The sequence below is a fragment of the Leptonychotes weddellii genome, chromosome 5 (assembly GCF_054177405.1).
Source record: "Leptonychotes weddellii isolate Sample4059 chromosome 5, ASM5417740v2, whole genome shotgun sequence".
NCBI lineage: Eukaryota > Metazoa > Chordata > Mammalia > Carnivora > Phocidae > Leptonychotes > Leptonychotes weddellii.
This window is the reverse complement of record NC_138373.1, coordinates 159,562,187-159,572,934: the sequence shown is the minus strand read 5'-3', so window position 1 is coordinate 159,572,934 and position 10,748 is coordinate 159,562,187. Positions and strand designations below refer to the sequence as shown.

The 10,748-nt window shown below is 65.6% G+C and overlaps 2 protein-coding genes across 3 annotated transcripts in view; both read right to left on the bottom strand.

The window, feature by feature from the left end:
• Window positions 1-1,879: 1,879 nt before the first annotated feature.
• On the bottom strand, window positions 1,880-4,529 carry LOC145721943 (angiopoietin-related protein 5-like). The gene is made up of 7 exons (XM_081822694.1): window positions 4,431-4,529; window positions 4,259-4,350; window positions 4,130-4,157; window positions 3,469-3,560; window positions 2,833-2,959; window positions 2,499-2,684; window positions 1,880-2,224 (listed from the first exon to the last, which is right to left on the bottom strand). Exons 2-7 carry the CDS (start codon window positions 4,343-4,345, stop codon window positions 1,923-1,925), a joined length of 822 nt encoding a protein of 273 aa, XP_081678820.1. The 5' UTR covers window positions 4,346-4,350; window positions 4,431-4,529; the 3' UTR covers window positions 1,880-1,922.
• Window positions 4,530-4,674: 145 nt separating this feature from the next.
• TRABD (TraB domain containing) overlaps window positions 4,675-10,748 on the bottom strand; it is a 9,303-nt gene continuing 3,229 nt past the window's right edge. The window contains exons 2-10 of one of the 2 annotated variants that reach the window (XM_081822692.1): window positions 9,087-9,161; window positions 8,618-8,696; window positions 7,956-8,122; window positions 7,577-7,717; window positions 7,011-7,121; window positions 6,779-6,918; window positions 6,367-6,539; window positions 6,172-6,283; window positions 4,675-6,029 (exon numbers count right to left, since the gene is read on the bottom strand). In XM_081822692.1, the coding sequence (XP_081678818.1) occupies window positions 5,852-6,029; window positions 6,172-6,283; window positions 6,367-6,539; window positions 6,779-6,918; window positions 7,011-7,121; window positions 7,577-7,717; window positions 7,956-8,122; window positions 8,618-8,696; window positions 9,087-9,125 (1,140 nt within the window). In that variant the 5' untranslated portion in view covers window positions 9,126-9,161 and the 3' untranslated portion in view covers window positions 4,675-5,851. The remainder of the gene's footprint in view (window positions 6,030-6,171; window positions 6,284-6,366; window positions 6,540-6,778; window positions 6,919-7,010; window positions 7,122-7,576; window positions 7,718-7,955; window positions 8,123-8,617; window positions 8,697-9,086; window positions 9,162-10,748) is intronic. The other variant, XM_081822693.1, reaches the window with a different exon arrangement.

The window sequence follows — 10,748 nt, the reverse complement described above, 5'->3', positions numbered from 1 at the left end:
AGCCCCTCTGCCCCGACCGGAAGCCCCGGCACGCGTGCCCAGTCACCCAATCGCCTGCGGTGGTGTCTGCTCGTGCGCCTGCGCGGGCCACGCCCGCGAAAGCCTGACTCTGATTGGCTGCGCCGTGCGTCTGTCCGCTCCTGCGGTTCGGCCCCGCCTAGTCCGGGCGGGGAAGGGGGACTTGGCCCCCTGCGACGCCGGTGGGGCCTGCGGCTGGCCGAGTGGACCGGGGAGCGGGGGAACCGGGCCGTCTAGAATGACTGGCCTGCGTAACGAGCCAGCAGGTCCCTGGAGGCCCGACCCGGGAAAGACCGGACAGTCGGGGCTGAGAGCTCCGAGTGTGGTCACCGTGCTCAGTGACGTCCCTGGTAGACCACCAGGGGTGCCTCTCAACTCCGGGGTGAGGCCAGGGTCAGCCCGGGCCCCGTGCTGTGCCAGGGCCTGTCTCTGGATTGTCCTCGGCTGCGCCGGGCAGCGGAGCAGAAGGGAAAGAGGAGGTTTGTTCAGCTCGGGTCGAGGGTCAGTGTCCGTGGGGACAGGCCAGGAACAGCCCCAGGACGAAGCCAAGGCTGAGATTGGGCAGCGCCCCGGCCAGGCGCCTCCCCAGTGCAGAAGCACCTTTGCTCCCGCTCTGCCTCTGCTTGGGGCAGGAGTCCTCACGTGTCCTGGCTTCCGTGCCCACCCTGCCCAGGCCTCTCCTAAAGTGCCTCCGGGAACCCTGTGTTTTCCTTGCATAGCACTTCCCCGAAACGAACTCATTCCCTCATTTTCCTGTTTCTTCCGTGTCTCTCTCCTCACCCGTGCTCTAGGAGGGCACGGAGTCTTGATGATGTGTGTGCCAGTTCTCCCAGAATAGCGCCTGGCCAAGAGAAACTCCCCATAGATTGTCCAGGAGGCTAGGGAGAGCCAAGCCTGGCCTTGAAGCGTCTGCCCCAGAGAAGTCGGGGGTGACTGTTGCAGATAAGTAACTCCGATGTTCAGCTCAGAGGAGCCTGGAAAAGACCCCCGTGATGCCTGCATGGAGTACGTCCTTGGAAGGGCTTCCTAACCCCCTCCCCCACCTGGCCCCATACTAAAGCCCAAGACCAGGAGCTGTGCGGGAGACCCCAGACAAGCACACAAGCTCCCTCCTGGATGGATTCTACACTTAAGTTCCAGCAGCCTCTTCTGGAACCTTCTCCTGGGGCCACAATGTGGGCTTCCCAGACTTCATGAGAACCATCTGTGCCCCTGCCAGCTGTGACATTGGGGAGCCCCTCAACCTCTCCAGCTCAGGGTCGTCATCCCTGAGAGGGACAAAGACACTACCTTCTGTGTGGGGGACAATGTGGTTAGGTCCCTGCAGGTGCTCGGAGCCCCAGCGTCTCCTCCTGCAGCCTGCCTTCCCCTTCCACCAGAGCCTCACCTGGGGCCCTGTCCACTTGGCCTGCTATCAGAATCCCCTATCGCCAGCCTCCTTCCTAACTGCCTAGGGGGCCCGGCCTGAGCCTACTGTCACCGCTCCCCCCTCCCCCAGGTCCCAGGCCCTTCTGACCCCTCTCCTTGCTCCCTCACCCCACTGTCTTACCCACACCTTGGAATCTGGTGGGATTGGGTTCTTGAAGTCTCAAGAGTACCAGGCCCTGTGTCCTGCTGGCTGCCCTCACAGAGGTCACAGCCAGTGGGGGCTCTGGTGGGTGCCAAGGGTTCCAGGAGGTCAGCACCAAGGGGTAGTGCTTTCCCAGACCTGGTGACCTTGCTTCTGGCCTAAACGTTGGGCTGCACAGCCTCCTGGATGGACAGGCCTCCCGGGTGCGCCGGGTCTGAGCAGCCAGGCTGGGTCAGAGCTGAGCTCGACCCCTCCCCTGTCCTGGCCCCAAGGAAGACACAGCGGACAGCCGGGCTTGAATATTTAATGAGGCTCGGCCACGGATGGGCGGGGCCTAGGCCTTGCGGGAAGCAGTGGTGCGCACGCGCAGCACGCTGGCGCGCAGGGCGGGCTGGTGGTCGCCCGCGGCCCAGCGCATGCCGGAGGCAGCCCCCGCGTGCTCCGGCCATGGCCCGTTGAGGTCCGCGTGGCCGCAGGCGCTGTACCACCATCCGGCTCCCGAGCGATCGTGGCTGCAGCTGGTGAAGGTCCGGGCGCGATCCGTACAAGGCGTGCAGTGGTCATGGTCGCGGTCCAGCGTGCTGAAGCCACAGCCCTCCTGGTTGTCCGTCTGGCCCAAGCCCCGGAACGCGTCCCCTGCGCGGTGTGGTGGCGTGGGCGGCGGGCTAGCTGCCCCTCAGGCCCCCGCTCGCGGCCTTGCCATCTGGGACCCCAGATGGAGAGGGACAGTCTTCCCCAGAGCACAGAGGCTGGCAGATGTGGGCCGGAAAGTAGGGGGTTCCAGGGACCCAACCTCCCCCACCTACCCTGGCCTGCTGCACGAGTCCCCCTCCTGCAGCCTGGAGAGCCCAGGGGCAAAGCAGGACACTTGGGGGCAGGCACAGGGGTTCCTTGCCTCCTCAGCACTCACCTGCGTTCCCCGAGTACAGGCCGAGGGTCAGCTGGTAAAACTGGTCCTCCTTGTCCACGTGGAAGTTATCATAGTGGGCCTGAAGTGTGTGGTTTTCTGTGTCCAGGAGATCCACCACCAGCTCTGAGCGCAGGCCCGGCTGGGAGGTCAGGCCAGAGATGTGCTCCAGCCCCAGCCAGTGGTCACCTGCAGGAGTGGGGCACCCGGGCAGAGGCTACTGTGTGACGGGCCCCCCCTAGCCTCCTCCCGCCATCTCTCTCCTATGTCCCCGGTGGGGGTCAGGGCCTTGGGGTGCTGGCTACACCCCTGTGCCCCACGGGCAGCACAGTCCTACCTCTCAGGTCTCCGAAGCCTCGTTTGTACTCCTGCCAGCACCTCTCAAAGTCCAGGGGCCTCCGCCGGCCCCGGTCTCGGCTCTGAATCACCGTCCAGCCACCGTCCGTGCGCATGTCACAGAGAACCTGGGGGACGGGTCAGCCCGTGGCGGCCCGAGAGGGCCAGGCTGGATGCAAGCAGGCCTGCCCCTCTCCTGCCCATCCTCCCTTGAACACTTTGCATTTGAAAACTGAAACTTTGTTTTTCTACTTGTCAGTGTCATATAAACTTGCATCACATTAAATTCACTTTCTCAGAAAAGGGGTCAAACTTGGCAGTGAGGTCACAGGCCCCCAGGAGGGCTGCTCAGTTTGATGTCATTCTGCACCCTGCTTTGTTTTTTCACTTAATGTTGTCTCCTGGGCTCTTTCTTTGTTCATACCCTTCGAGGTGGGAGCCTAGGTTTCTCCCAGCCTTTCCTGACTGTAACACAACGTCCGTGAACACCTCTGTGCCCAGGTGTGTCTGAGGACGGACTCCACCAGCAGCGCCTGGCCTGGCTGGCCCTTCTCCTGCTAGGTGGACAGTGCCATCCCTTGTTTTTTGTCCAAGTGACACACACATTACCCCCGGGCCCTCGCTGCGGGCTGCTCACCTTGAAGGGGGCGCTGGCTCCCTCTGGCTGGATGGTGTACACACCACTGCGGGCCCTGGGGCTCTCCACCCAGATATGAGAGCAGTCCCTCCCTGTGGGGGATACGTCCAGGAAGGCTCAGGGCCTGGAGAGGGGCCATGCCCTCTCGGTGACCAGAACCAGAACCCTCCTCCTGCGGACGCCCTGTGACAATCTGGCGGACGATTTACGACCTTGGTCCTGGTGGGTGGGCGGCCACAGTCCCCTCACCTTGGGCCATACCTGTCTCAGGCCTCTTCGGAAATGGCTGTGCCTTGGGCTCTGCCAATTTGCTGGTCCCCCAGCCCTCGGCCAGACCCTCGATTCTTCCCGAGGCCCCTGGACACCACCTCACGCCCTCACTTGCTGCCCTTGGAAGGTCAGTCTTGGCTTCCCTACCTTCCTCCTCCTGGCCTGGCAGTGGTCTGAGGGCTACCCCAAGTGCAGCCGGCGTTAGGAGAGAATACAGTGGGGCCTGGTCCTTGCCTGCCCTCCCCCCCCAGGCTGTTCTGGGCAGGGACCCGGCCAGGTCCTCATGGGGGGTGAGACCTGCTGGGTGGGGACCTGTGGGTGACAGGTGGGAGGCTGTCCGGCTTGGGCCCACCTGGCAGGCCCCTCCCTCTGCCCCCCCACCCAGCCAGACCTTGGGGTTCCAGAAGCACCACCGGCACCTGTGGAGAGAGGACCCGGGTGAGAGGCAGGCTCGGTAGCTCTGGGAGTCCCCAGCTCATCGCAGGCTAGTGAGACCCGTTGGCCTGACGGCCGCTCTTACCAGCTGTCGATACCGCACCATGGAGCTGACCTGGGGCGCAGAGAGGAAGAGGAGAGCGGCAAGACCCAGCACAGGGCAGGCAGCCATGCTTCCTGAGGGTGCAGACATGGTGGGTGGAGAGCCCAGCCCAAGGCCCTGCCAGCCTCCCTTCACGCCCCCCCTGGGTGCTCACTGTTGTCTTTCTGGGCAGAGCCGAGCCCCTGGTCCCCAGCACCTTTTGTGCGGGCACTGGGCTCACCCCGCCTCCTCCCTGCCCAGGGGCTGGGCGGGGAGCCTGAGGGCGTGGACAGGGAGGTGAGGGCCGGGGCGCTCCTCTGAGCACACTTCCCCTTGGCGGGTGTCCTCGCTGGGCCCGGCGGGGCACCTCCTGCCCCAGCCCTTGAGTCCCACTTCCACACATTTCACAAAACAGGAGCTTCCAAAATTAGACTTTATTTCAGTTCCTAAGGAATGCGTACACGCGCCTCTGTGACAGGAAGATCACGGCCCAGTCCAGTTCACGGCCGTGGGTTTCACCTGGTTTCGTCAGACACTGAGTCAGCACAAGCACAATTGGGCAGGACCCCGGGCCCAGGGGGCGCGTACAGACTCCGCGTCACAGACACATGACCAGGAGCGGCGACAACACATATGGGCGACACCGGGGTGGACGCCCCGAGTGGGGCCACGGGACGGTGGCTGGCACCCGCCGGCACGTGTGCCAACTGGGGGGCCCTGGCGGACACGCGCCCTCTGTCTGCTGAGGGCGCAGCACAGGGAGCAGGTGCGATCCTCCTTGGCCGGGGGGAGGCTCAGGCCCGGGGGGGGCCGCAGCCCCGGACGCCCTGCAGCCAGGGGCTGCCCGAGGGGGCAGCTGGGGGGGCAGCGTCCGGAGGCCGGCCAGGCCCGCTGCTAAAGCCAACCCTTCCCCCAGGCTCGCCGGCTCAGGGCTGAGTGCCCCCCACCCCCCACCACCAACACATCCTCTTTGTCCCAATCAGATTTAAGGCTAGTATTTCCTGACACTGGCTTCAGTTTGTTTTAAGTTAAAGTTACCTGAGTAAAAAAAATTCAGACATTTTTAAAAGCCAAAACCACACCACTTCTGCAAGCAGAGCGGCTACCAAGCTCGGCCCAGCTGCCCTGTTGGGAGGCGGGCTCCCAGGAGCCGCACGAGGGCCGCTCCGGCCCCTCCCCAACGCGCCGGCGGGAACCCCACGGCCCAGAGCCCACCGTGAGTCGCTCCCGGCCGGGGCCCGCCACCAGCGCAAGACAAGGCACAGTGAGGTAGGGGAGGGCTGGCCGTGCCCACCTCGGCCCCTCCCCCACCAGCTCGTCCTGATGCCCATGAACCCCGTGAACCCCAGGAGTGGTCCCTGCAGAGTTGGGGATGGGGGTGGGGGCGGGGCTGCTGGGAAGCCTGAGCTCAGAGCAGTTAAATAATTCTTTATTTGGGCGGGTTGGGGGAGGGCAGGCGTGGCTGGGCCTGGACCCCCACGGGGGGTGGCGCCCAGAGCTCCTCGGGGTGGGGGTGGGGTGGGGGTGGGGGGCCTGCCCCAGTGCCTCTCAGCTGCTGCGACTCAGCAGCCGCCGCCGCCGCCAAGTTCGTCCTTCCTACTTGTGCGGCCGGGCCGTGGACGCCCTCTGCAGACAGTACTGAGTGACAGGCAGCGATAGGACCAGGCTGCTGGCGCGGCGTCCCATCCAGTAGAGGCCGTAGCCCAGCAGGCCCAAGAAGGCGGCCTTCACGGCCAGCCGGGACACTCTGCCGGAGATGGACGGCGGGGGGACGCTGGGGAAGGGAGGGCGGGCTGGGCCTGGCTCGGATGGGGGGGCACGTGCGCCCCCCCAGCCCCAGCATGGCTGCCGCCCCCTCCCCGGGCCCCGCTCTGTGCTGGGGGACGGCGCGGCATGGGTGGGCGGACGGTACTCACGTCATGATCTCCTGGATGTTGAGGTCCGTGGTCCAGTTCTTCTCGATGCCCGGGACGTGGCCCATGCCCACGACACCCACCACGACGGAGGGGACGCACTTCCTGGGCTCAGCTGTGGGGGAAGCGACGCGTCAGCAGCGGCCTGGTGGTGCCGGTGCCCGGAGGACCCCCGCCCGGGCCGGCCGTCGTGGTCACCGTCGGAGGAGCGTGGCAGCTCGAGGCGCCGGGCGGCCTGCCTCAGCATGTAGGTCAGGTAGATGTCACGCTCCGAGACGATGGTGCGGTGCAGGTCGGGAAACTCGCCGATCATCTCCGCCATCATCTGCTCCAGCAGGTCCTTCTGCTTGCAGCGCTCCACGTCATCCTTGCTGGGGGCAGAGGGCACGCTGCCAGCCTCGTGGGGACGGGGCGGTCAGCAGGAGGCTGGTGCTGTTGACCCAGGGCAGGGACCTCCGCACCCTTTGTGTTTGGGCTCACGGCGGAAGGAAGGGATGGGAAGGCCTTGTTTGAGGAGGCTTAGCCCAAGAACAAGGGGGCCGTGCCGCACGGTGGGCCCCGGGCCACTCTTCCTGGGTGGGGCTGCCCGCGGGAGGCTGAGGGGCCCTACCTGATGGGGTCTGACAGGAAGCACAGGCCCCAGGCCAGCTTCACCTTCTGCCAGAAGGACAGCGCCGCGATGGCCCTCTTGAAGGTGACGGGGATGGGCCGGTCGCCCAGGTGGAACTTGCAGAAAGGCACCTTGCTGGCCTGGGGCAGAGGCTGGGTGTTGGCTGGGGAAGCCCGAGCCCCGGGCAGCTGCCCAGGCGCTGAGCCCCCTTCCCGGCTGAACCGAGACCCACCTCCTTGAAGGCCTCCCTGAACTCGCCGCCAGGAGCCATGCCCAGCTGCTCGGTGATGTGGGCCGACACCTTCAGCAGCAACATCTGCATGAGTCCGGACATGACCCCGTTCTGCAGGGGAGGGAGCTGAGGGTCAGCGGCCACGTGGACGCTGAGCACAGCCTTCCTCAAAGGCGAGGGGAGGCCCCGCCTGCGTTCCGGGACTGAGCAAGGGCCGTGGACGGGCCGCCACGTCCACGGCGGATGCCCCTCCCCTCCTGCCCCTCCAGCCCAGGCCCCACTCCTCTGCCCACATCCCCCTGAGGGGCACATGTCGTGCTGGGCTGGCGGGGACTCTGAGACCACCCCTCTGCCCTTTGCCGAGCTCCTTGGGTCCCTGTCCACGTCCTCCCTGGGGGCTGAAGCCCACCCACCCTACCTCCCTTGTCTGAAACCCAACAAAGGCATGCCCCTCTCCCGCCCGGGGCCTCCGCACCGCCTGGAAGGCCGCGTGCTCGCAGGTGGGCAGAGCAGGGGGCGTGGCCGCCTGGGGAGGGGGCCCAGCCCGCGCCCGCCCGACACCGCACCTGCCTCACGGCTTGCTGCAGCTTCTCCAGGCTGAGCTCCTTGGCCTCCTGCAGCAGCGTGCCCTCGTCCATCTTCAGCATGGACACACGGTACTGGCACAGCTCCACCACCACCACGTCGGGCTGCACCTCCCGGATGGTCTGCAACGGACCAGCGGCTCAGCCCGGCGCCCCGCCCCCAGCGCCCACCCACGAGCGGCGCCCCCAGGGGCCGCCTCAGCTGCCGCGGCGACAGCGACACAACAGAAAAGCGCACGAGGCCACAGGGCTCCGTGGCCTCGGAAACCCCTTTGCGGAGGGCACTGGAGTCACGCAGGAGGCGGCAGCTCAGGCGACGGGGCCGCTCGGCCTGAGGCCAGCCCCGCGTGATGGGCCTCACCTTCACCACGTCCTTCTTGCTGTCGTCACTGAAGTGAGCGGTGCCCACCACGTACACCCGGCTCCCGTCCTCAGCCACCAGCTCGGTCACCGTGCGCGGCAGGCTGGGCCGCTCTCGCCTCCTCCTCAGCTTCATCTCCAGGAGCAGGGTCAGCGCGTCCGCGTCGGCTGCAAGGACAGCAGCTCAGCTGGGGTGCCATGCACACCGGTGGCCTGGGCTCCCGGTCCTCAGGGCTGAGCCACACCCGGGGCCCAGATGCGCACAGGGGCATGCGCGCCCGAGCAGCGCCGCCCACGGGGGTCCCTCCCAGCTGCGACGTGCCCGTCCCTGCTCACTACGGTGTGCAGCTGGGCACGGCACCGTCTGACGAGACCCTCCCTATGGAAAGGGTCCTGGGCCTCGGGAAGCTCTGCATCCTCCACGAGGGGGAGCCCCCAACCGCCACGGCCCCCATGGCATCCCTGAAGCACTCAGACCCCCACCCCAGGGAAGGGGCTCCTGATGGAGCTCCCCCAACCCTCTTGTGCTCCAGGGCCTCCTCCCCAACAACCGGGGCTGGCCCGGGCCGCTGGTCGTCAGACTCAGACCACCCAGTCCGAGCCCCTTCGGCCAGGGAGCTGCCCCTGCCCCCCCAGCCCTGAACGATCTCAGAGAGCACGCACACAGGTTCTGGGATTCTCCAGAAAGCACCCTGGGCACCACCTCTGAGGCCCCCACTGCCACAACAGGTTCGATGCCGGCCTGCAGAGGGAAGGGAACGTTTGAGTGGGGGTGCCCACCCTCCCTGGGGCCCGCCTGGGCTCAGGGCACCCACTTGCCCCCGGTGGGGCCCACTGAGGACTCGGGCCACTGCTCCACCAACTCCGCATGCTCCCCAGCAATCAAAGCCTGTCTGTGATCATCGCCTTGTGTGCAGCCCACCCCCAGGGCTCCCTGCCCCAAGGTCCCCCCTGGCTGACCCTCTGGGCAGGAAAACCACACAAAGCTCTCCTATAGAAGCAGCCAGAGTGATCCCAGGTGGCCACACGGAGGGGGGACCCACACTCTGCTGACCAGCTAGCTGGACCCTGAGCCCGAGGTCGTACAGGAAGCAGGCCCCCCACACCCCAGCATCTGGCCCAGGCCTCTGACCTCCTGAGGTGGCTGGCCCTGCTCCTCCTCCCCCTCCATGGCTGGGTAGCGGCTCCTGGCACCGATGAGTGAAGCCTGAGGAGACAGAGGAACCATGTTCGCACCTGGAACCCCAGGGCCGTGCCCAGGGCTCAGTCTGTTTTGAAAGATCCGTGGGCGGGATCACAGGCTCTGCACTTCCAGACAGATCGTCACCTGTCCATCGCCAGCTATGGAGGTCCAGGGTCCCTGTGACCGGGCACAGTAGGTGTGGGACCTGTAAACCCTGCACCACGGGGCTAAGAACAGGGCTGGGGACACCTGGCTTTGCCCCAGCTGGTGAACTGGGGGTCCTCTGTGTCACCAGGGACAGACAACTGCCAAAGACAACGGACCATTCAGACCTCCAGGGCCAAGGGGAATCAGGGGCCCGAGACCTCTGTCAGGCCGTGGGATTCTGGACACCGGAAGGGCTGGCAGCGCTGACAATGCAGACTTCACCCATGCTTCCCCAAGACGCCACGGGGAAACTCAGCCCCGAGTCTGAGAGCAGGGTGGCCGGCACAGCGTGGGAGAGCAGCTTGAAATGAGGAGCCCCTGGAGAAGTCTGACGCGTGACTGCAGGCTGTCACTCCAACTGGTCTGAAGCTGTGGTGTGGTATCGTGTTTGGTTCTGGAGTCTACCTCTGTCCATGGGCACCAGGGGATGGAAGGACGGGGAGTGGCGCGGTGGGGAGCAATGCTCGCAGGCCTCACTTCAGTCTCACCCTCGCACCGCCCTTCTCAACGTTCCACAGTAAGGAAGGAAGGGCACGCAGTGAAGTAAGACACTGCGTCAGGTTCCTTTCCCCTCTGAGCGCCGCGATCCCAGCTCCCCCCCAAGCCCGTTTCCTCCTCAGCAGCAGGAGGGACCCATCCCCTGCGCAGGCAGCTCAGAGATGGGGCGGGGCTCCCTTCCAGTTTAACCAAATGCCTGATCTGGTGTCCAGGGACACTCGGACAGGCCTTGGAGCTGACCGGGGTGGGATGGGCAGCCCATCCTGAGGATGGCCAGGTTTCTGAAAGAAATACAGTCACAGTAAGGGTCAGAAAGAGGAACTGGCTTAGGGCCAAAGGAAGCAGCTAGGCCCTGGTGGGAGGTTGGCCAGCAGAGAAGGGTGGCTGGGGAGGGGAAAGAGGGCCCGGACTTCTAAGCGCTCCTCCCAGAATACCTCCTGTCCAGGATCCCCAAAGCCCCGTCTTCCCGCTTTACAGATTAAAGCACTCCACCAATGCAAGATGCCAACTAAGTACAAACAGGAAGCGGTGCCTGAAGCCAGAGGGCGGGGCTGAACGGTCAGGGGAGCTGGGCCTGCCCCTCCTCAGGCTCCAGAGCTGGCCCAGGGGGGCAGCTGGAGATGCCGGTCCTTAGCCCGGCTTTACACAAAAAAGCAAACCGTTCTTACTTCCAAGCAGCACAAGGCTGCCAAAGTACCAGAAAAACTTCTTAAGAAAACATCCTGTGCTCTGGCAGGGAAGCTTCTATTAACAACCAGCAAATGGGAGGTCACCACGTTGTCGCACAGCCTTCCCTCCCGCGGGTGTGGCGGTGGCAGGTCTGGGGCGTGGTGGCCCTCACCCACCCTGGGGCAGTGTGGCCAGACCGGCCCCACCATGCACAGGCGGGGGGGGGGGGGGGGGGGG

Bases quoted from the DNA above. Each gene is read 5' to 3' on its own strand.
- LOC145721943 (XM_081822694.1), bottom strand. From the start codon at position 4,345: ATGGCTGCCTGCCCTGTGCTGGGTCTTGCCGCTCTCCTCTTCCTCTCT. The intron at 4,158-4,258 runs GTAAGAGCGGCC...CTCTCTCCACAG, and splicing joins TGGTGCGGTATCGACAGCTG to GTGCCGGTGGTGCTTCTGGA. The intron at 2,225-2,498 runs GTGAGTGCTGAG...CACACCGCGCAG, and splicing joins CCTGTACTCGGGGAACGCAG to GGGACGCGTTCCGGGGCTTG.